Source organism: Arachis ipaensis, chromosome B3, assembly GCF_059453495.1.
Source record: "Arachis ipaensis isolate K30076 ecotype BB chromosome B3, ASM5945349v1, whole genome shotgun sequence".
NCBI lineage: Eukaryota > Viridiplantae > Streptophyta > Magnoliopsida > Fabales > Fabaceae > Arachis > Arachis ipaensis.
In genome coordinates this window covers 13,432,642-13,457,174 of record NC_142438.1, presented here as the reverse complement: position 1 = coordinate 13,457,174, position 24,533 = coordinate 13,432,642, and the positions used below count along the sequence as shown (strand labels likewise).

The 24,533-nt window shown below is 33.0% G+C and overlaps 1 protein-coding gene and 2 long non-coding RNA genes across 5 annotated transcripts; all 3 read left to right on the top strand.

Moving 5' to 3' along the window:
- Positions 1-1,237: 1,237 nt before the first annotated feature.
- Positions 1,238-2,448, top strand: LOC148569877 (uncharacterized). The gene is made up of 2 exons (XR_015907610.1): positions 1,238-1,608; positions 2,036-2,448. It is a non-coding gene; the product is annotated as an uncharacterized LOC148569877 (long non-coding RNA).
- A 3,939-nt stretch (positions 2,449-6,387) lies between these two features.
- On the top strand, positions 6,388-9,036 carry LOC107629676 (uncharacterized). Of its 2 annotated transcripts, none has more exons than XM_021118179.2 (4): positions 6,388-6,822; positions 7,257-8,060; positions 8,249-8,482; positions 8,645-9,036. In XM_021118179.2, the coding sequence occupies exons 1-4, from the start codon at positions 6,514-6,516 to the stop codon at positions 8,822-8,824; spliced, it is 1,527 nt and encodes a 508-aa protein (XP_020973838.1). In that variant the 5' UTR covers positions 6,388-6,513; the 3' UTR covers positions 8,825-9,036. The 2 variants fall into 2 exon arrangements, with proteins under 2 accessions (XP_020973838.1, XP_016188003.1); XM_016332517.3 differs by having other exon boundaries at positions 7,149-8,060; positions 8,645-9,035.
- A 3,955-nt stretch (positions 9,037-12,991) lies between these two features.
- Positions 12,992-14,276, top strand: LOC148569876 (uncharacterized). Of its 2 annotated transcripts, none has more exons than XR_015907625.1 (4): positions 12,992-13,586; positions 13,650-13,757; positions 13,871-13,985; positions 14,250-14,276. It is a non-coding gene; the product is annotated as an uncharacterized LOC148569876 (long non-coding RNA). The 2 variants fall into 2 exon arrangements; XR_015907626.1 differs by having other exon boundaries at positions 12,993-13,586; positions 13,656-13,757.
- The last annotated feature ends 10,257 nt before the right edge of the window (positions 14,277-24,533 follow it).

Genomic DNA, 24,533 nt, shown 5'->3' with positions numbered 1-24,533 from the left:
CCTCATTCTTCTATGTGAGACTTAGAGCTATTGCGTCAGAGGAATAAACACTACCCATGACCCATGTATATAACAACAGAAGTAAACTGACCATACTTTCAGAGAGACAGACCACAAATAATAACATTAAGAGCAGCACAAGAAACAGATTGGAATAACGCGAGATTTGTGGGATTGAATTATACGAATTTATCTTTCATGGGCATCTTATGTGAACACTTTTCTTTAAGTCATGCATAAATACATAATAGCTTATCTTTTATATTCTTAGCCTTGTTATGAATTTAATTGATCCATCCATGTATGTGCCACTTCCACAGATTTGAGGGGCAAGCTAAGTTGATAATGTTTTTTTCTTTTTTCTTTTAGAAGTATGACTATATACATTTTGAAAAACGATTTTAAATATCTGATTTGATAAGATTTTTATTTTGAGAATAGCAAATAAATAAATAAATAAATAAAGCCATAGGCCAAATTTTTATTTAAATTTTTACGTATATCTTCATTTTAAATAGTTATTTAAATATTTTTATAAAATTTTAAATCAATACACAAATTGATTTGCAAAATATGAAAGATATTATAATCATTTATTAAAAAAAGAATATTTCTTTTTGTTACTTGTCAATTTTTGAAATATATATATATTCAAAATTAGGGATGTTTATGGGTCGGGAGAAACCGAGTTTAATGTGATCTAGATTTGCCTATTTGTTAGACCCGAATTCGACCCTAGACCCGATGAAACCTATATACATTCGGGTCACGATTATATCGGGTAAAAACCGGATGAAAACTGGGTCGTTAACATTACATTACCTTGATACCTTCTTGTAAGCTAGCATGTGAAAATATCCAAATTTCTAAGACTCCAACTATTATTTGACATGGTAAAATTCACTTAGAAAAATATAACAAGAACCAACCCTTCTCTAAAATTAAAGCATAACCATAATCAATACTAATATTGTCTAATAACACCAAATATTTAAATCAATACAAATAACTAAGGTTTTGAAAATCGATTTGGACCGGCCGATCGAACCAGTTGAACCCTGAACCATGAAGAAATACTGCTCGAACAAACAGTAAAACCAGAGATTTAAAAACCGAAGTTTAACCGGTGAACTAGCCGAAAACTGGTCGGTCGAACCGAACCGTGACTCGGCCGTTTTTTTGAAGGCATATCCAAACGTCGCCGTTCCAATCTCTCTCGGTAACTCCATGGTCCATCACTCCATCCTGATGCCCAGATCCAGCCTCCAGTAGCCAGTTAGCCCTAACTCCATCCTCCCAATCTCATCGAGCTCACCTCCGTCCCTCGCCTCCGTTCAGCACTTCAGCCACCGCCTCGTGCCGCCATCGTCGCGACAGGGCTGGCTCCCTTCCCTTCCATCGCCCAGCAGCCATTGCAAGCTTCCTCCCCTTCCATCACGTAGCCATCGTGGGAACATCGAAGCCTCCGTCGCATAGCCACTTCGCCGTCGTCCCTAGCTCTGTTTGTCACTCGGTTCGAAGGTGCTCCACCACTGCTCCTTGTCTTGGTCACTCGGTGTCTCTGTCTCCCTCTTGCATGCTCTGTTGAAGGCATCTTCGAACTTCCAAGTAATTTTTTAAACTGTGAACTGAAGGCGTCTTGGTCACTCTGTTCCTTGTCTCTGTCCCTTGTTACAATGATTGTTTGATTGAATAACTGTTGCATGTCTCTATCTCCCTAATGAGTATGATTGAATAATTGTTTGAATCTATGAAGCTCTGTGAACTGAAGTCACTGAAGTCTGAAGTCTGATATACTGATAATCTGATATAGTGATACTGAACTGTGAAGTGTGAAGTCTATGAAGCTTTGTGAACTGAACTGTGAATTTTGTTTAATAATTATTGTTTACTAACTATGGGTTCTGAGTTTTGGTTTGCTGTTGTGTGTTTTGTGGCTCTGCAGTATTGATCATCTTTCTAAAATGTCAATGTTCACTTTTCACTTGCGTTGTGTTGATCATCTTTTTCAATTATTGTCAATGTTCTTTATTAGAACTGAGACGAAAAATGGCAATCTGAACCAGCAAAAGGATTTTCGCAGCATCAGTGCGTGCTCACACTCGCAGGAACAAGAAAACTAACTCTTTTTCTGCCCTCTTTTTGCACTCGTTCATTGTATAGTAAGTCAACTCTTTGGATTACTGGCATAATTGAATTGGAGATTCAAGAGACAGTGAATTTCTTAATACTGAAAATTCACCATTAGTTTTGATCTAATTGTGTTGTTTAGTATGAACTAATATAATCTCTTCATGACTTTATCATTGTTTTTTCCAAGTTATACTAGTTTCTTGTAAGAGAATTAAAGCTAGCTAGCGTGGCCTTCCGTTTTGCACAAATAGGAATATGTTAATACGGCCATTTTATCAAAAATATAGTCACAATTAAGAAGTTTATGCAGATACATCTATGGTACAGATATTTGAGTAGAAATAAAGTATTTGCGGATAATATAGCTTGCATATGTTGCGGAATAGGATAATAACAATTAAGAGTATTGAGTATTGATATACTTATTATCTCTTTTTGAAATGTTACTTGCTGTATTTACTATTTTAATTTAGCTTTGCATTCTCTCAATACTTCTTCTTGGAACAACAATTATAGAGTTGTTCATTTGGTTTCTTTCAATATATCATGGTATTATGTGATTATCTTCACACTTTGTACTATTTAAATTGACATTTCTTTCAATAGTCACTCACAAGCTGCTTTTATATTTTAGGATGTTTATAATTTATTTATTATTTTATTTTAAAACATTTTTTTGGTTGAATCATGGTTAGACCAGTTGAACCAATAAATCAGTGAATCAGTGACTAGAGCAGTTCGATGACCGTTCCGATTCTCAGAACCTTACAAATAACACAATATTATGTATTAGTCTAAAACGGTTCAACTATGTATCCTTTAAAAATAGTACAATATTCAGCCTTTTATTACAATAATTAAAATTTTTTTAAAACAAACACAACTAAAAATTATGAATAGATTTACTATCTTTTTAAAATTAAATACACATTCAAAATACAATCTAAAAAAACTGAAATTCAAAATTTAAATTTTAAATTTCTGTTTCAAATTTAATATATTTAATTATTAATATATTATAATTTAAATACATATCTAAAAATCAAATTATTCAAAATTCAAAATTTTGATTTTAAAATTATAAAATAAACCTTAAACTATCAAATTATTAATTAAACTCGTACAAAACACTCAAAGAAGCAGAGAAGTCACGTTTGCGCCATGTCGTTCATCCGTGCCACCTTCCTCTTCCGCGCGCTCATCCTCAACGCTGCCTTCCTCCTTTTCGACGCTCATTTACAACGCTGTCTTTTTAATGTTTAAATTTAAATTTTAGATTTATAATTTTGGATGTGTTTTAAAAATATTTTCTGTATAACTTCATAATTTTAGATGTGTTACAATTATTTTTTAATGTTTAAATTTAGATTTTAGATTTATGATTTTGGATGTGTTTCAAAAATATTTTCTATATAACTTCATAATTTTAGATGTGTTACAATTATTTTTTAATGTTTAAATTTATATTTTAGATTTATAATTTTAGATGTGTTACAATTATTTTTTAATGTTTAAATTTAAATTTTAGATTTATGATTTTGGATGTGTTTTAAAAATATTTTTTGTATAACTTAATATTTTAAATGTGTTACAATTGAAAAAGAAACTACAATTGAAAATATTTTAGTTTATGTATATAATTATATTCGACCATTCATAATTGTATTATTAAGTGCTTCAGTTGGAAGGTGGTGATGGTCTTCACCAATGAAGACGAGATGGAGAATTCAGCCGGCAGCTTCCTTTTTGGTTTGGGATTCACTAATGCGTGTGAATGTCCCGTAGAATAAGGAATTTAAAAAACTGTATCTTTTACGTGAAGTTACGAAAGTAAAGCAAAGTCACCGTAACCGCCAATGAAGTGGGTGTGTTTTAAAATTTAAATTTAAATTAAAATCTAATTATAGATATGTATCTACAAAATAGGAACATGTTACACTAAAAAAATAATTAAATATTATTTAAATCTGATTAAAGGCTGATTAAAAGCTGATTAGTATTGTACAACTAGCATTTTTCTAGTCTAAAATCTTATACATTTTAAATATAAAATATTAACTTATAGTCTTATAATAACTAATAACACAAAATATTAAAGTTTACAATACTTAAATTCCACATAAGAATAGCCATCATCTATTACTAATAACACGAAATATTAATAGTGTATGATGACCGGGCCACCGGACCAAGTTCGGATGACCCGAACTATGGTCCAGACCCGACTCAAAATAATAATTGAGTCTATTTTTGAGACCTTTACTCGACCCTAAACCCGATAAAATCACACCAAATTAATTTTTAAAATATTCGGAACTGGACCAAATCTTCAAATCAGACCGGATCATATACATCACTATTCAAAATAGACTTTTGGATTTAAGAAGAGGCATGCAAGTGCAATAAAAGGCATATGCGGCACAATTATCCGGTGCCCTTTCTAGCAATGAAAACCATCTTAGTGATGATAACAATGAAAAGACAAAGAGAATAATGGATAATGGTGGATAACGGTCAACGGTCAAAGCTCAAAGGAAAGTTATTCAAGGTACGCCAAATTACACGAACACAAGTCGTTAATAACATGACATGTCAGATTCTTAATTATAAGTACTGGAACTCTCATAATAAATCAAGTTTATTCTCACAAGTGATTAGTTAAGGTCACCACCTCATTAATTATTAGTCCAATAACAAACAAATTTGGAGTTCAAGTAAGAAAACTACATATCATAAGAATAGGTTGTCACTGATGATGCTATAACTACTCCAAAAAATTAGGTTAATTAAAGACAGATACACCATTACTTATTCCAAGAACACACTTTTAATTTTTAATAGTGAGATCTTAATATATATACGTACTAAGCTAGTTAAAGAAAAAAAGAGAATTATCAACATGAAATATAATACAAAGTCAACTAATTTATATTATACATATATATATGACTTCTAAGAACTAATGTAACGAATATCAAACACTTGTAATAATCTATCATACAATTAGTTAATTATTATATAAAGATGAAGAGTTGGCTTTGAGTGGGATCTGGAACTTTCATGCCCAGGCCAGGTGACTACGTGTTGTATAATTTTTTTGCTTGTCGAACCTAAATTCCAATCTGCCTTTTAAAATTTGCAGTAGTCTTCTTCATAAGTTGTCTCTTTCATTAGCAGAAAATTTTGATTAAAAAAGAAAACTCAAAAACCAACAAAATTATTATTTTGATCATTATTTTTAGTTATTAATTTAATTTTTTAATTTAATAATTTAATAATATATTTTTAGACTATATTTTTAAATATTAATTAATTATTAATAAAAAATAATAAATTCTGCTGTCTTCTAACATTATTATTTTTTAATTAATAATTCACGTTTCGTTATATTATAATTATAATTATAATAAACACTATTTGTTTAACACCACTAATAATAAGAGAGTAGATAATTTGCTGGATAGGTACGATGTACATAACAACAAAAAATCATCAAACATATATATATATAAATTAAATGAAGCTATACCTTATCACCTTTACACATGTGAGCTTATAAATAATAACACCTATCACACGTAAGAATTTATCAATTCCTATAGCTACCGTATACATCTATTTCAACGTGAATTTTTTTTTATTCCTCTTAACTTATGTCATCATATGCCATTGTTGTTCCGCAAGCAAATGCCAATGGGTCGTGCATATAATTATAATAGGAAATATATAAATGTATGTATAATGTTAGTTATAATATTTAATAATATTATATATTACTTCTTCAATATAAAACTATTTTATAAATAGATAAATATGATTAAAGATAGAAAAAAAAAAGAAAGGTAAATAAAAAAATATTTTTTTTCGTGACTATAAAAAAAAATATTTTAAATACAAAGATGTGCTGACGCTTTTTTTTTCTTCTTCTTATTTTTCTATACTTTTTCTTATTTAAAATAAACCCAAAAACAAATTTTAATAATAGATTACGAAGATATATCTAAAATGGCATCCTTATGTTATATTTAAATACTAAGAAATATAACAAAGAATTCATCTAAATATAAATATCTTTTTTGCTCATCTACTTATTAAATGAAAATAATATTAATGTTAAATACATAAAATAATCCAAAAAAAAAAAAAATATCAACAAAAGATTGAAATAGAAGAAGAATTATAAAGAAAGAAGACTATATCACCTAACAAACATTTTATTCATTCTTATATGACAAAATAGAATAATATCATATATCTAAAATTTTTATATAACTACTTTAATTTCTCTTACATATTATAAAAAGAACATGGTAAGTCAATGATTTTCTTACAAACTGTTGCAACATTTATAAGAAAAAATTTCAAAATTTTGCATGGTTGATGGAGATGAGAGCAGTTGAGGGAGCTTCTGAACAAGTGAGAGAACAAAATGCAAAGGAGGAAGAGGAACAAGCAACATTTGACTTGGAGAATGGACAAATGAAGTTTGAAGAGAAAGTGATGAGTGATCATAATAATAATGGTGATACAGAATTTCAAGCCTCCAAGTTTCAGAGGTTGAATCCCACAAACCCTTTAAGGATTGTGATCAACAATGCCACCAGAGTTGCTTCTCTTTCTCCTGATCATCTTCATCAATCTCAACAACCACCACCTTCTCAGCTTTCTTCTACTCCATCAATCCCCCAAGTATGTTCTCTTTTCTTGAATTTTGCAGACAAATTGCTGCATAAATTCAAATACTTTGTTGAATAAAATATTAGAGAGATTTTATTTCAAGCACATCTAGATAGATCAAATATAAGATAGTCGTGAAAAGTAGAGAAACACCCAAAAAAACTATATACGAGCGGTCAAAACTTTGTTAATGATAAATGATATAACTCAATAGCATCTGTTAATCTACATAGTCGATTTTATGTAGTGGGATAAAACTTTGTTATTGCCGCTGTTGTTGTTTTACATGTTTGTAACAAAAATGTTTCAATGTTATTTTTTTTAACTAATTATAACAGCAACCGGTGACACTGAATTCAAGAAGATACACCAACAAGATTACCCTGTTTCTGTTCCTTCTTCACATGTTAATAGCCATAGCATTGGTTGCTTTTCTTATATTCAAGGGAGTTGAAGGACTAATCCAACCCTCATCAGATTCTAAAAGGAGAAAACAAACAAGGGTAGTGAAGTATTTTCTACCTCAAGTAGAAGCAGCTTCAGTTCTAAGCATTGTTCTAGCACTAACATGGCAAACTGCAATAAGAAAATGGCCAAATTTCATGACACATTTCACACTATGGTGTTCTTTTTTCATGTCACTCTCTGCTGGAATTCTCCTTCTCTGCTTCCAAAAGCCTCCAACAGATGGTGTTGGAGTTTCTCTCATTGCATTTTCAATAGGGAATGGTTTATATGCATGTTGGGTTCAGAACAGAATCAAATTTTGCACCAAAATTCTAACACTTTCACTTCAACCTGTTTCCAAGTTCCATGATCTGAACCAGCCAACTTTTTACATGCTTGGTGCTGCATTGTTTTGGATGTCACTATGGAGTTTAGCAGTGATTGGTGCATTGAATTTCTATTTGCCTTCTTTGGTGATCATTGCTTTGGTTTTGAGCTTGGCTTGGACTTCAGAGATTATGAGGAATGTTGTGAACATTAGTGTTAGTAGAGTTATTGCTCTGTATTATCTTAGGGGAATGCAATCTAGCACTAAGTTTGGATTCTTGAGGGCATTGACAAGGAACCTTGGGAGTGCTTGTTTGGGATCTCTGTTTGTGCCGGCGATCGAGGCGACAAGGGTTGTTGCTAGGTTTCTGAATTTGGTTGAGGGAGAAGATGAGTTCTTGTTTTGTTGTGCTAGGTGTTGCTTCAGAGTCATGGAATCTATCTTCAGATATGGGAATGGTTGGGCCTATGTTCAGGTACATACAACTACTAAACTATTTGCTTCATCAAAATATTGATAGTGTTAAATAATGTTGGTAAGCAATTTGGGGCTATTAGAATTGAAATTGTTACTTTAAGATGTATGGCCTTAGTAATCATATATTCATTTAGTATGACTAAGTAAGACATCGTTGGTTTATTTGAATTGATGTTATGTTAACAGATAGCTGCCTATGGTAAAGGTTTTGTAGCTGCATCCCAAGACACCTGGTCCCTGTTTAAAAGACTTGAAATGGAGCCAATTGTAGACTCAGATATAACTAGCTCAATCTGCTTCCTCTCTGGGGTTAGCATTGGCTCAATCTGTGTCATTGCAGTGTCTGCTTGGACCTCCCAATTGTACCAAAATTTCACTGCCACCCTCTCCCTTCTCACATTTTTCATTGGATACCTTCTGGTTAGTACTATGTTTCACTCTTTTCCTTTTAAAATTAATGTATGTCACAATTATTTTGAAACATATGGAGTAATTTATGATGAATCGTTATATTATTATTATTATTAATGCTAACATGTATGTTGTGATATTAATGTGATCAACATTTTTATGATGGTGCAGACTAGGATTGCCATGGCACTACCTCATGCATGTGTGAGTTGTTACTATGTGTGCTATGCAGAGAACCCAGACAACAGATTATTTGATACAACAATTAAGGACTCTCTTGACATGGTAAAATCCGGCCGCCATGTTGCCGTGGCTACGCCGCCACTGCCACGGCGGTTTGCAAGTGATTAAGTGCCAAATTTAATTTACTTTACAATTTTTTACCTGTACAAATGGATCCCTGAATTTGATTTACAAGATTATAGCTAGTAGTGCAATAGAAACAAATTCATATTGAATAGTGAAGGAAGTTCATATGTTCTATGATCCTCTATATATGTTATTTATTTTGCATATTCACACTTATTTTTTTATGTGAGGTGATGGATTTTGTATATGCATTAATAAGATAAGGATTGAGGTGTGATAACTTGATAAGTGATACCATAACATAACTGATAAAAAAAAGAATGACAATTACAAAAAAAAAACGTCACTAGTTATATGAAAAATAAAAATATTAGAGTACTAATAGAATTTATTGTTTTTGATTAATAATGAGACAACAATATTAAAAAGTATAAGTTAAAATCTAAAAACCTAAAAAAATAGACTGATAATTAAAAATGTTGGTCAAAAATAATAAATTTTATTAATTGTTAAAATTTTTTCTATTAAAAATAATGGATCCACTCCTTTTAAATTAAGCAGCTTAGTTTAGAGATATGACCCTAAAAGTGATTAAATTTTCACCATTGAATACTAGATGGTCTTAATTTTATCTAACTAAAATATTTTATTTTATTAAAAATAATATAAAAAAGAAAACTAAAAGCGTGTTTATTTTGTATTTTTTTATTTTTATTTTAATATTTTTTCTTTTTAAAATTTTATTAAAAAAAAACAGAAAATAGAAGAAAAAACCAAAAACAAAATCCAGAATTTTATTGGTTTTATTCTTTTTTCAGAAAATTCTCATAATAAAAAATACTAAAATTAAAGAAAACAAAATAGGGCAAAAAGGTAATGGTTCAAGAGCTAAACACACCTGTCAAGCACCTGAGCCTTTGCCCAAATGCCATGACCCAACTCTCGACTTGGAGTGGGCAAGCCCAACATGGTTGCCAACCCACCAGCCCAACAAAGCATAGCCAAAGCCATATTCTAAAACCCTAAGGCCCCACTTGGGTTACAAGTTAGCCTTACATAACTCGGCAAACTTATGTTCCTGTCAAAGCTATTATAATTTATAAACATTGTTATATGTGCCTCATCCCTCGATTTGAAACTTAGAGCTGTGCCGAAGAGCCTTGGCTCAGTGGCATTTCACCCCCTCCCCATTACTAAAGGTTTGGAGTTCAAACTCTAGAGGATGCATTTGAGGAAAAAAATGTGATAAATATGTGAGGAGTGTGTGGGTGTGTTGTGTAGCTAGAATTGGGGTTGTCCAATCTATTGGGGTATCTAGAATTGGAGTTGTCCAATCCAATGACAAAAAAAAAAAAATACTTAGAGCTGTTATAAACATTGTTACAAGCTCATGTTCAGAGGGTGCACACATTGTCTAACTATGAAATCAGAGTGGAGAAAAGAGACTTCACATCAATCCTTGACCAGAATCTGATAGTGCAATGTGGAACAAGGATCCCTGAGATGCTTCAAATTCTTGGAGTGGTGGCTCTCTTACGTGTGAATCTTTACCAGAAGAAAGGCCTGCCATGAAAGATGTAACAGCAATGCTTAAGGAGATCAGACATGAAAATGATGAATTCGAGAAGCCGAATTTCCTCCATAAAGGCATGGTTACAAATACTAAAGCAGCTGTTCATTGTTCAAGTTTCTCTAGATCATGTCAGCCATTAATAGATTCACCATCTTCTTCTTCATAGTAACCATATTGATTGTTATTATGGGAAGTAGCATGTGTAGCAACACACACTGAATAAATCCATATAAAAAAGTGATAATAATAGAGTAGATAATAATAATCCATTATTGATCCAATATCTAGAGATGTCTAGGATGGTCCAGAAAATCATTGAATATCTAAAGTAAAAGAATTATTATTTAAGGCAATTCAAATGGAAGAGAGAGATGTTAAGTGCTTAAATGATTATGCATTGTTTAATTTAATTAATAAGGTGTGCTCATCTTGACAATGATATCAATCGAATTTGTCATATATATTATAAGATATTGTAAGTAATTAACACCAGACAATATAATCTTCATGACACTTCTCTAATCTTAATTCTTAAATTCACCTTTTGCTTTCTAGAACTAGTTTGGCCTATAGTAATTAGGAATGACAATTAATTAATGAGGAATGTTAGGAGTAGCAATTTTTGTGATTTGTAGCCATTAAATAGCCATCAATGATGGGTTTAATGGTGTGAGATTGGTGTGAACTTTCATCCAATGACTTACTTTTCTTTGCTAATTACATACTGGCCAGAATTTAAAAAGTTGCTGGCCTTAGACTTTTCCTTAATTAATTAATTAACAATTAGCATGTTTTACTATAGGATACATATACAGTAGAGAAAAAAAAGTATATTTTATGTTACCATGCATATATTATCACTAATAATTAGTGTATGTAAGAGAAATAGTGAATTATCTATTATATATTGTTTAACATACTGACTTAATTAAAAAATGTAGATATGTTTATAATTTTTCAAAAAGTTAAAAATACCCCCTAGACGCTTTTCACAATAAGAATGGAAGCCGCTCCATTACGATATCTCTATTTTTATTTTTTTTCACTATAATATTTTTTTTTTGTCGGAGATATCTTTTAGTCCAGGAGTTAGATAAAGGATTAATCCATCACAGATTAAAATTTTATTTAAAAATTTGTTACTAGCCAATAAAATTCAAATGATTGATTTTAGTGAGTTAACCAAACAAAATTAGTTAAATAGGAAGAACATGATCCAGTAGTTTATACATACCCGATACCATGAACTAAACAAACACCATAAATGAAAAAAACATGACCTAAACACAAAGAAACAAAGATTACATGAATAGTGAAATAAAATGTAGTCTTATTCTCCTCTTTCCATCACATTTCTTTCTTCTACATTATTGTCATCAAGAGAAATGTAATGCAGTCTAATAATTATGACAAGTACATCTTTATGTATTTTTGATGTCTTAATTATACTCTGCATAAATCAAAGTTAAATACCATCATATATTGTAGAGGAAAAAAAGTTTTTGTTGGGTTAAGTATTTTTTCCGTTTTTAAAATCTTGGGTCAAAATTAAAATCATTCTTTATTTTTTTTTATTAAAATCATGCTCAACATAATAAAACTTTATAAAATCATCTTTTTGCACATAAACAATATTTTTTGGACAATTTTATCTTTAAACAAAAATAAAAAAAAATCTCCCTTTAGTATAAAACGCGCCACGCTGCACGAATCCGAAAGAAAATATAAAATTAACATCAAGTATTTGATTTCATACCTTTTCATTTCTCTACTAACCTTAGACCAAAGAAGAAAGAAAATATAAAATTAACATCAAGTATTTGATTTCATACCTTTTCATTTCTCTACTAACCTTAGACCAAAGGAAAAAAAAGGTAGTTAAATTGGGTTGATGTTCCCGCCTAATGCATTGAATGGCTTCCCTGAAGCATGTTGAGTCACTGTTGCAGAAATGCAACTCCTTGATCAATTCCAATTCCACCCTCCGGCAACCTTTCTTTTAGAGTTATTATAAACATTGTTATATATGTGCGCCGTGCGCCATCTGTCGATATAGGACTTAGAGTTTAATGTTAGTCAAAAATAATAAATTTTGTTAATTATTAAAATTTTTTCTAACCCACATGGGTTATAAGATAGCGTTACCTAACTCGACAAATTAATATTGCTGTCAGAGCTATTATAAACATTGTTATATGTGCTTCATCCGTCGATGTAGGATTTAGAGCTGTTATAAACATTGTATATGTGTCTCATCCGTGGTTCCGCACCATTTCACGCAGCCACCAAAAGATCAATGGATATGGCAAAATCCGGCCGCCATGTTGCCGTGGCTACACCGCCACTACTACGGTTTGCAAGTGATTAAGTGCCAAATTTAATTTACTTTACAATTTTTTTTGTACAAATTGATTTTTGAATTTAATTTACAAGACTATAGTAGTGTAATATAAAAACAAATTCATATTAGATAGCGAAAGAAGTTCATATATTTTATGATCCTCTATATATGTTACTTGTTTATTTTACACTAGTATTTTTATCCGTAACAATATTACGGAAATATAAATTTTTTAAAATTATGGTCCACTTTATTCCAACAATATAGATTATGCATAGTACAAAATATTCATAAAAGGGAAATTATATATTTATTTACAGTTTATTTTCGGGAAATCATTTTATTGAAAATAATTTAAGAGAAGAAAAGGAAGAGAAGGCCGTGCTCCGGCCACAGTCCGACGCGTCTGGCTTGCGCCGTCACTCGCGCTCATCGCCGTCTAGCCGTCGGCGCGAGCTTGTCGCCGTCGAGGAGTCGGTGCCGCATCCTGAACGTCGTCGTGCTCTGCTGCCACGAGATCGCCGCCGCTGTCCGCCGTCGTCCTCGCCGTGAAGCTCGTCACCCGTTCTGCTCGGGGTTGTCACCACTGTTTGGTTCCACTGCTGGGAAGAAGACGCGTCTGGGAAAGAGAACCTGGAAGGGAAGCCGCTGCCGGAGGGGACCTTTTCCGTCACTGTCCGGGCCGTCTTCGTCGCCGCCGTCGTGATAAGCACAGCCGCCACCGATCTGGTCTAAGGGAGAGGGACCGCGACCAGAAGGGAAGACGGGGAGCCACCGCCACCGCTTGCTGAAAACCCCAGTGCCCCATATCCCCTCTGCCATCTGGAACCGCGTCGCCGGAGTTATGGCCGCCGAAAAACCTCGCCGCCGCCGCTGGAAAAATCCTGCCGGTAAGGGTTTAAGTTGGTCTTCTTTCCTTTGGGTTTTCAGAAACTTCATTGTCGTATGATTAGTTTCAGTTACCGTCGCCGGAGATCTGGTTGCCGCCGCCACTTGAGGTTGTTATCGGGGCTGCCGCCAAGCCGATTCAATAAACGGTGTTGTTTCGTTTTCTTCGCTCGGTAAGCGTTTTCGACTTGAAAAGTCCTCTGATTACTGTTCTGTTATCATACGCTGAGGTTTGTGGCGTTAATTGCTATAAGATTGAGTTTTGGTTGTTGTATGTTGCGATTAGTGTTGCTATGGTTATTGCGAAAGTGGCTTGGAGCCGAGATTTTGGTTGCCCGTGATTTCGAGTTGAGGCGAAAAGGACTCAGTGAGGTGTTTGGACTATGGTTTTGCGTTTTGAGGTAGGGCTTTTATACAAACTAATCTATTTAAATCGAAAATTGTTATAAATAAATATGCTGTGCGAAATGTATTTCTGGTGATTATGCAAGTTTTATGAATTGTCTAATTATGTCTTAGATGAATATAATTGCGTGTTTGGGTGAAATGATGTCTGATTTTGATACATTGGAGATTTTAGATTGGTTTATCCGAAATGACTTTGATAGTATGAAAATCTGAGTTTTGTTTATTGAAAACTGATTTGGTCTTGAACCCATTGACAGGGGATTGATGATTGGTTTGGTTGGGACTCCGGAAAGAGTGGCAAAGTCCAAATTTAAGGGAGATGTTGCTGAAATTTCTATAAAATTCCATACCTTATTTTAAATGATATTTTTAAAAGAATGAATTATGCCTTGAATTGTATTACTGATAAATGAATTAGGTTTCAACCATTTTATTAAGAAAATTATTATATTTAGAATGTAAACTATTTTAGAAAAGAATCATGTTTTAAAGTCGATTTAAAAATAAAAATGATCAAGTTTTAGAATTTGATTAAGTAAGCAAATTTGAAGGAGTTTGAATGGAGTTCGGTTATCTAACATCATTTTACACCGTTTTAAGAAAAGTTTGAAGTATCTTGTGAAACTTTGGCCTATTAAAACTGAAACAATTTTCGAGCCTTTGGAAGTATATTTAAGAATGAAATTGAAATTGGTTTTCGGTTTAAATGATTTGGTTTTGGTTTAAATAAGTTGGTTTTGAAATTGGTTCGAAATATTTGGATACATGACTTGGTTTTGGTTTAAATTCTATTTTATTTATTCAAATCAAGAAGTTAAGGTTTCGGAGGTTTTCAATGAATTTAAGAAATGAGTTAGGTTATTCTCCCCTGAAGCCTTGAGACTCCGCCAAAGAATTTTATGACCAAATCCTGATTTAGAAATGAATGATTTTGAGTCTTTCAAAAGAGATTTTTAATTTGACATGGTTTTGAGATTGTTTGAAAGTGTTCGAAAGATGTGGAAAGTGGCTCCGTTTTGAAAAGTGATTCTTGGCAAGATGTGAATTGAAAACGTTTGTTATTTAAAAGTAAAGGGGCCAATAATGAATTTGAAATAAGTTATTGAGCCTGATTGATTGTGATTATCATCAAGATTGAGGAATTATTGTTTGGTAGGCATAAGGGCCGGGTTCGTCCCGCTTATGCTGAGATGAGATTGTTGATAAGACGCTATGCGCCCAGCAGAGACGTGTGGTTGGATCCCGCCTGTCGAGGTAGCGGCAGCGGCGTAAGGGCGGTGGTTCGTCCCGCTTGCGCTGAGATGCGAGGTCGGTGGCAAGAGTATCCCGCTCGCATCCCTTCGGATCAATAGAGCGTGCAGGCACAAAATCCTGGACAGTGACCCGAGCACTATTTCTCGGGGTTCCCACATGATGATTCCGAAGGGCGACGTCTCCATGGAGATGTGTCGGGTTGGCAGTTGAACCGACAATGTGATATCACAGCCAGTAGGACAGACATTCATCATTTGCATTTATGTGATATTATTTGGGTGTGCATATTGTACTTGGTTTGCCTATGTGAATACCTATGTTAACTGCTAACTGCTATATTTGTTGTAATTGTTATTGATTGTGTTTGAACTACATTATTTGTGATTGTGTTTGATTGGTTGGTTTGTGATGAATTGGTTGATGATTGAGTTGTTTGGGTCGGAGGCTGTGTTGGATTGGATGGGCTTGAGGCCGTGATTGGTATATTGAGTTCTAGATTTGTATAAAGTATCTGACCGGCTCAGCATAGACTTAATGAACCTATGCTTGGAACGGGATGGTCATTTATACCGCGTAGGTAACTGCTTTCATGTTTGTAGTCTAGAAAAGTATGAAAAATCAAACTTTTACAGCATAGACTTAATTGAACCTATATTTGGGACATGTTGGTTATTCATACTGTTTAGGAAAAATTTTTCAGATTTTACAAGAAAGGAAAAGGGTTTTGTTTTAGATTATTTGAAAAATTTACCAAGTCTTCAAAAAGGTCTGGATTTTTAATGTGTACCCACGGTTTTTGGAAAGACACATAAGATGAGCAATGATTGTACTCTAAAAATAGTTTTATTTTACGTATCTTATTATAGCAATTTCTATAACCCTATAGTGAGAAGAAGCGAGGACGACGTTCTCACTCCCCTACAGGTTATTCCTTTTTCAGGATATGGACGGCGAAGCTTCAGAAGAGTTATATTCCTTTTTCTGTTTATTCGTTATTTTGTATTATCTTGGCTTTTATTTTTTCCTTGCCTTTATCTTTATTAAGTTTGTAAGAGGGATAGGTAATTATGGTATGTATGTTTGTAAGGTAGTGTTATTATTTATATATATATATATATATATATATATATAAAATAAGGTATTGTATCTGGTTTGTATGTACATATATGTTTATGTTTTCACGATAAGCGTATATAAACGGTTATGCGGTTTTAAGTTTTAAACAGACTCATATTTTAGTATTAAATATTAGAAGGGTCATCGTAATACTCGAGCTATCAGAATAGCGCAGTCGGAAGCGTGACATTTTGATAGTTAGGGTGTTACATTTGTGGTATCAGAATGGTCTTTCCTGTAGAGTCTGAGGAATGGACCGACTATACTTCAATTGCATACTCTGAGCATTTGTCATGTATTAGGTCTTGTCGAATGATGAGAATTAGAGCTTTATGTACATGACAATCTATTGATTAATGTCATTAGTCTTGCGTTGCATAATTCCTGATATTAAGTTTGGCCGGCTTAATACTGGTGAATTATGTATATGAAAGCACTGATGGGTTATCATAGGTGATATACGAGTTTTGAGTAAAGTAAATCGCGGGTTTTGGGAACGTTAGAAACTATTTCTCGAGGTTACTCAGTTATGTGCTTTGGATTCTCTTGGATGTCATGTGACTTATTGTTTCTTAACCTATCTTGAATATTCTTGTTGCCACTTCTTTTGGAAAGCAGTTTGGTGTTTTTAATCCTATTTTTCTGTTCATATGCATTCTTCTTTGATCCTAAATTGCATATGCCGGTTTGAATTTCTTGGTGTATCTGTCTTTCTCTGTTTGGACTCTTTTCTTGATCCATGTAATTTTTCGACATGACTTTGAACTTGTCTTGATGCAGTGTGCCTTGTTATGTCCTTACTCCTAGTCTTTTTAAAGAACTGGTGATTGAGTTTTTCTTTTAATTGACTATATTTATAACCAATTTTCAAACTTTTATAAGATCGCTTTTGATTTGATATACGCCTATCTATATAAAACTTTGAAAATTCCTTATGCAATTTAAAAGCTATTTATTTTTAATACCTCGCATGTTCTTTTATTGGTTTGCAGAACTACACTTACTTTAAGTACAATTTGACTTTTCAAAGTAATTTTATTACGGTTCCTATACGTAACTCTATTTAATTATGTACTTAGGTATTTTTAAATTCTTAAAGGAAAGGCTTTTCGCTCTTATTCCAGTTAATTTTCGTTTGACAAATTGACTTTAAATTAGCATGATACATTATTTAAGCATTTGTTGTTCTTTTGAAAATATTGGATTCATACCTTTCCTCTCAAGTATGGGCTAATTCTTTAAGCTTTTGTTTCTATGATTGTGATACTTGATTTTGTTTTTAACTAATCTTTTTCTTTTATGAACATCACGAGTAGTCTCAGTTTTTCTTCTCTTTTGAATTTACTACTCCTCTAAGTCAGCTTGAATTTATTTTTATCTAGTGTGTTGTTTGTCCTCTTAATTATCCTTCTTTAGTCAAAGGTTCCTTCTTGAAACTTCACTGTTGATTGATTTGTCTTTCCTGACGAGTGTTGCATTCTTTTGAACCAATGGAAAGCTTGTTTGGTGTCCCATGCTTTGTGGATCTTATTTGAACTCTCTTGATTTAAGACCTTTCTTGTTTGGTCTGATTTCTTTTTAAGTACATCTTAAATATTCTTGAATGTTCTTATGTGATGGCAATTTCAAGTGTATTCTTAGAGTTTTGATGTGAACTTTTGAAACAAGTTTCAGATTCTCTTAAGAAATCTAAATCAATTCTTCTCACTTAAATTGCATACATAGTTATTCTTTAAATTGACAAAGTTATTTTGAAGTTGGCATGCACTATTTTAAATAAAGTTTTGAAACCGACTGATAAGCAAATTTTTACCTCAGAGTTTTCTTTTCTAGATAGAGTTTAACTTGTTCCATATTTGCTATAAAATTTTATACACGCTTGTTTAAATTTAAACTTTGAGAATTCTTGAACGAATATTTGATTTTCTTACAATCTTGCCACAATTTCAGTGTATACCTTTATTTGATTGAGTACCTAAAGGTCTTTCAGGATTTTCAAAATTGTTTGGCCTTAACTTAATCGATTTTCATTTTCTAAACCTCACCTATTCTGTCTTTTACTTGGAAACTATTTGGACAAAATGCAATTAGTTTTCTTTCAACCCTATTGGCTATTGCAGTCTTGATATATGTTTCTGTCACCCTTTTGTGAAATGCGAGTTACATACTTTCTTTTAGCACATGAGGTGATCTTCTTTCAGTTTTTCATTCTTTATATTCAAATGTATTATGTGTACTTAATCATAAATTTTAAACCTTGAGAGTGTCATCACTAGCTTTAGTTAACCTTCTTCTATAATTTTATACTTGTTAACTCAACTTGATTTAGTTTCAAACTACTGCCTTGCTTATCCTTTTTGTGTTCTTATCAGTTATCTCTGATTCAGGAGTCATCCTTGAGGTTGTTAAACTGAATTTTCTTCCAATACTCTTCATCGATTGTACAGCCTTGTTTACTTGTAGATTTAGCAGTTCTTTCAAAACTCTTGCGGAGATTATCCTTGTTGTTTGTCCTTCTTTTTCAAAGTCTTTTATCTTTTTGAGTAAACTCGAGAATTGTTTTGATGTCACGTGCAATCTTTAGATATAGTAATGCGATGCGTTAGTTCCTTAAGACCTGTTTGTGGATACGGAAGGTGAAGCGGTAAGTGTGCAACGTTATGAGAAGTTGTGGGAGTTTTGTTTCTCGTGGAAGAGTCTGCGGATGTTAGGTTTGTGACCGGTTATGGAATTGTGAAGTGATTGATGGAGTTAGGAAGTTGATGCTTTGAAAGGGGTACGAGATCTGTGAGTGAACGTTATATCTGTTGTTAGATACTAACTTGCCGTGTAGCCTTTTGCCATGTTAACCACCGCTTTGCTTATCCTGACTTGCACCCTATTTTGTACCTCTAAGCTTTTGTCGAATTTCGAAACCATATAAACTTTTTGCATTGAGACTATCTTGTATTCTTCACCTTACACTATACCTTACCCTTATATTTAAATCTTATGGTTATCCAGTATTTGAAATTATATATATGTGTGTTATGATTTCTTACTTTCTTAAAAAGTATTTAAAAAGTAGAGTGCTAAGTCTATGTATTATCTTATGTATTACTTTAATTTTTGAGGACGAAAATTTTTATAAGGTGGGTGGAATGTAAGATCCAAGACTTTTGAAAAGTCCTATTTAATTTTGAATTAATCTCAAATCATATATTTATTTACATTTTATTTTCGAAAAATCATTTTATTGAAAATAATTTAAGGCATTTTTGATTAATTGGATTTGAAATAAATTAAGATTTTTATCCAAACTCTATACTTCTGGATTATTTTTCTATTTATGATTTAAAGTTTTAGAAATCCAAAAATAGTGAGGTTTGGCTATTTAAATCAGAATTTCATTTAATTTTATGATTATTGAATTATTTTCTATATTTAGGTTATAAAGTTGATAGTTATGAAATAATAAGAAGTTTAAATGATTTGGACTAAATAATTAATATTTTAATATACTAATACTACTATTTTGAAAAATAAAGAAATTAATTATATTATTTCAAATTTTTGGAGTTGAACATTCTATTGGAAATAAAATATGAAATTGATGAGCAAATAGTATTTTCTATATACAATTAGTGTTGGATTTAATTGGGGTTTCAATTACTATATTATCCCTACTTGTATTTGAAATTACAGAAACTACCCCTAGCTTAACACTAACCCTACCTAACCCTATACCCAGCAGCCGCCACCTTTCTTTTCCCCTCAGCAACTTGCAACAACTGTTGCTGCCCCTCTCTACCCTAAACACACAGCCGCAGCTACCATCAACAAGAAAGAAAGAAAGAACGGAAATCAGAAAAAGGGAAAGGGAGGAGGAGATCTGGAAGGAGGAAGGGCACCGGGCAGGGAGCAGCTCGCTGGCCAACCGTGCCCTGTCACCGCGTCCACGCCGCGTCGCCGCCATCGTTCTCTCCACGCCGCCGTCGTGAAGCACGGAGAAGGAAGAGAAGGCCGTGCTCCCGCCACAGTCCGACGCGTGTGGCCTGCGCCGTCACTCGCGCTCATCGTCGTCCAGCCGTCGGCGCGAGCTTGTTGCCGTCGAGGAGTCGGTGCCGCATCCTGAACGTCGTCGTGCTTTGCTGCCACGAGATCGCCGCCGCTGTCCCCCGTCGTCTTCGCCGTGAAGCTCGTCACCGGTTCTGCTCGGGGTTGTCACCACTGTTTGGTTCCGCCGCTGCTGGGAAGAAGACGCGTCTGTGAAAGAGAACCTGGAAGGGAAGCCGCTGCCGAAGGGGACCTTTTCCGTCACTGTCCGGGCCGTCTTCGTCGCCGCCGTCGTGATAAGCACAGCCGCTGCCGATCTGGTCTGAGGGAGAGGGACCGCGACCGCCAATCTGAGTTTTGTTTATTGGAAACTGATTTGGTCTTGAACCCGTTGAGAGGGGATTGATGATTGGTTTGGTTGGGACCCAGAAAGAGTGGCAAAGTCCAAAAGTTTTAGGGGAGATATTGTTGAAATTTTTATAAAATCCCATACCTTATTTTAAATAATATTTTAAAAAGAATGAATTATGCCTTGAATTGTATTACTGATAAATGAATTAGGTTTCAACCCTTTTATTAAGAAAATTATTATATTTAGAATGTAAACTATTTTAGAAAAGAATCATGTTTTAAAGTCGATTTAAAGATGAAAATGATCAAGTTTTGGAATTTGATTAAGTAAGCAAATTTGAAGGAGTTTTAATGGAGTTCGATTAACTAACTTCATTTTACACCGTTTTAAGAAAAGTTTGAAGTATTTTCTGAAATTTTGGCCTATTAAAACTGAAATAATTTCCGAGCCTTTGGAAACAGATTTAAGAATGAAATTGAAATTGGTTTTCGGTTTAAACGATTTGGTTTTGGTTTAAGTAAGTTTGTTTTGAAATTGATGGTTCGAAATATTTGGATACATGACTTGGTTTTGGTTTAAATTCTATTTTATTTATTCAAATAAAGAAATTAAGGTTTCGGAGGTTTTCAATGAATTTAAGAAATGAGTTAGGTTATTCTTCCCTGAAGCCTTGAGACTCCGCCGAAGAATTTTATGACCAAATCCTGATTTAGAAATGAATGATTTTGAGTCTTTCAAAAGATATTTTTAATTTGAAATAGTTTTGAGATTGTTTGAAAGTGTTGGAAAGATGTGGAAAGTGGCTCCGTTTTAAAAAGTGATTCTTGGCAAGATGTGAATTGAAAACGTTTGTTATTTAAAAGTAAAGGGGCCAAGAATGAATTTGAAATAAGTTATTGAGCCTGATCGATTGTGATTATCATCAAGATTGAGGAGTTATTATTTGGTAGGCATAAGGGCCGGGTTCGTCCCGCTTATGCTGAGATGAGATTGTTGATAAGACGCTATGCGCCCGGCAGGGACGTATGGTTGGATCCCACCTGTCGAGGTAGCGTCGGCGGCGTAAGGGCGGTGGTTCGTCCCGCTTGCGCTGAGATGCGAGGTCGGTGGCAAGAGTATCCCGCTCGCATCCCTTCGGATCAATAGAGCGTGCATGCACAAAATCCTGGACAGTGACCCGAGCACTATATCTCGGGGGTTCCCACATTATGATTCCGAAGGGCGACGTCTCCATGGAGATGTGTCGGGTTAGCAGTTGAACCGACAATGTGATATCACAGCCAGTAGGACAGACATTTATCATTTGCATTTATGTGATATTATTTGGGTGTGCATATTGTACTTGGTTTGCCTATGTGAATACCTATGTTAACTGCTAACTGCTATATTTGTTGTAATTGCTATTGATTGTGTTTGATTGGTTGGTTTGTGATGAATTGGTTGATGATTGAGTTGTTTGGGTCTGGGGCCGTATTGGATTGGATGGGCTTGAGGTCGTGATTGGTATATTGAGTTCTAGATTTGTATAAAGTATCTGACCAGGCTCAGCATAGACTTAATGAACCTATGCTTGGAACGGGATGGTCATTTATACCGCGTAGGTAACTGCTTTCATGGTTGTGGTCTAGAAAAGTATGAAAAATCAAACTATTACAGCATAGACTTAATTGAACCTATATTTGGGACATGTTGGTTATTCATACTGTCTAAGAAAAACTTTTCAGATTTTACAAGAAAGGAAAATGGTTTTGTTTTAAATTATTTGAGAAATTTACCAAGTTTTCAAAAAGGGATTTTCTGGATTTTGAATATGTACCCACGGTTTTTGGAAAGACACATAAGACGAGCAATGATCACTGTACTTTAAAAATAGTTTTATTTTACGTATCTTGTTATACCAATTTCTGTAACCCTATAGTGAGAACAAGCGAGGACGACGTTCTCACTCCCCTACAGGTTATTCCTTTTCAGGATATGGATGGCGAAGCTTCAGAAGAGTTATATTCATTTTTCTGTTTATTCATTATTTTGTATTATCTTGGCTTTTATTCCTTTTCAGGTTATTCCTTTTTCTGTTTATTCCTTTTTCAGAAGAGTTATCCAATTGTAATAAAAGAGTAACATGTGACACATTTTGATTATAAAATTAGAGATATATAATAAATATTGACACTCATACTCTTATTCGAGGTGTTAGATTTTGTATATGCATTAATAAGATAAGCATTAAGGTGTGATAACTTGATAAGTGATAACATAACTGATAAGATAAGAATGAAAATTACAAAAAAAAAAAAAAAAAACGTTACTATTTATATTAAAAAGAAAAATTTGAGAGGACTAATAGGATTTATTTATTTTTACCAGTAATTAGACAATAATATTTAAAAGTATAAGCTAAAATCTGAAAATTTAAAAAATTAGATTGATAATTAAAAATGATGGTAAAAAATAACACATTTTATTAATTGTTAAACTTTTTTTCATTAAAAATGATGGATCCACTCCTTCTAAGTTAAGCAACTTACTTTAGAGATATGACTAAGGCCGTTAAAATGGGCTAAAATTATCGGGTCAGTCCGTTTACTCATTTAAATGGACGGGTTTTGCTTTTAAAATTAAGTCCGTTTAAATTTTAAGCTAAACGGGTTGAGTCCGATTAACCCGAAAAAATGACGGGTTAAACGGGCTAGCCCGTGGACTAAATGGGTGGCCCATTTATTTTTTTTACATTTTTTAAAAAAAAACAGCACTTTTAGCCGATATTTTTTTCGATCTGATCCGAAAATTCGACCCATCAATTAAAAAAATATTATTTTTTAAAGGTTTTTGACCTAAAAGTGGTATTTTTTGTCAAAATATTCTTTAAAAAATAAAATAAAAGAATAAATAGGTTGGTCCGTTTAACCCATCGGGCTGACCATAAACGGCCCGAGCTAAAAAATTATTGCTCTCGAATAAAGCGAGTTTAAATGGGCCAAATCATTTAATCTGCGGGTTTAACGGACCGGGCCTAAATGGACCGAACTACTAGCCTGTTTGACAGCCCTAGATATAACCCTAAAAATGATAAAATTTGCACAATTGAATACTAGATGGTCATAATTTTATCTAACTAAAATATTTTATTTGATTAAAAATAATATAAAAAAGAAAATTAAAAGTGTGTTTATTTTATATTTTTATTTTTTATTTTTTATTATTTTTAATGTTTTCTCTTTCTAAAATTTTTTTAAAAAAATAGAAAATAGAAGAAAAAACTAAAAACAAAATTCAGAATTTTATTGTTTTTATTTTTTTTCAGAAAATTCTCATAATAAAAAGTGCTAAAATGAAAAATAAAAAAATAAAACACAAACCAAATAAATTTTAGGACACTCATTGGTTTTTTTTTTTTTCTTTCCAAATAATGCTTTTAATTAAGGTGTTAACGAATTCGAAATGGTTTAGGCAACTAGTTCTATATGTTCTAAATCTTATCCGCTCAAACAAAATGAAATTTCATTTGACTTTTCATGTCCCATAGCTATCATGCATTGTGTCTAAAAGGAAAATTCAAGTTTGACTCACTCAAAATGTACACATTGATAAACAATTTTTTGAACAGGATCAAATTATAGAACATAGACATAATTTTAGAGCTAACAAGTTGAGTTTCTTTAAGCTCGAATTCCTCAACTTAACTGAACTTGAACTAGTTTAGAAGATGGCTTGACTCATCACTTACCCTTTCAATGCTCATTGATAAATTTTCTCGTAGCTATTTTTTTTTTAAATTTAATAA

Excerpts from the sequence above, each read along its gene's own strand:
- LOC107629676 (XM_016332517.3), top strand. The coding sequence starts at position 6,514 with ATGGAGATGAGAGCAGTTGAGGGAGCTTCTGAACAAGTGAGAGAACAA. Across the intron at positions 6,823-7,148 it reads CTACTCCATCAATCCCCCAA|CAACCGGTGACACTGAATTC; the intron begins GTATGTTCTCTT and ends TAATTATAACAG. Across the intron at positions 8,061-8,248 it reads ATGGTTGGGCCTATGTTCAG|ATAGCTGCCTATGGTAAAGG; the intron begins GTACATACAACT and ends TTATGTTAACAG.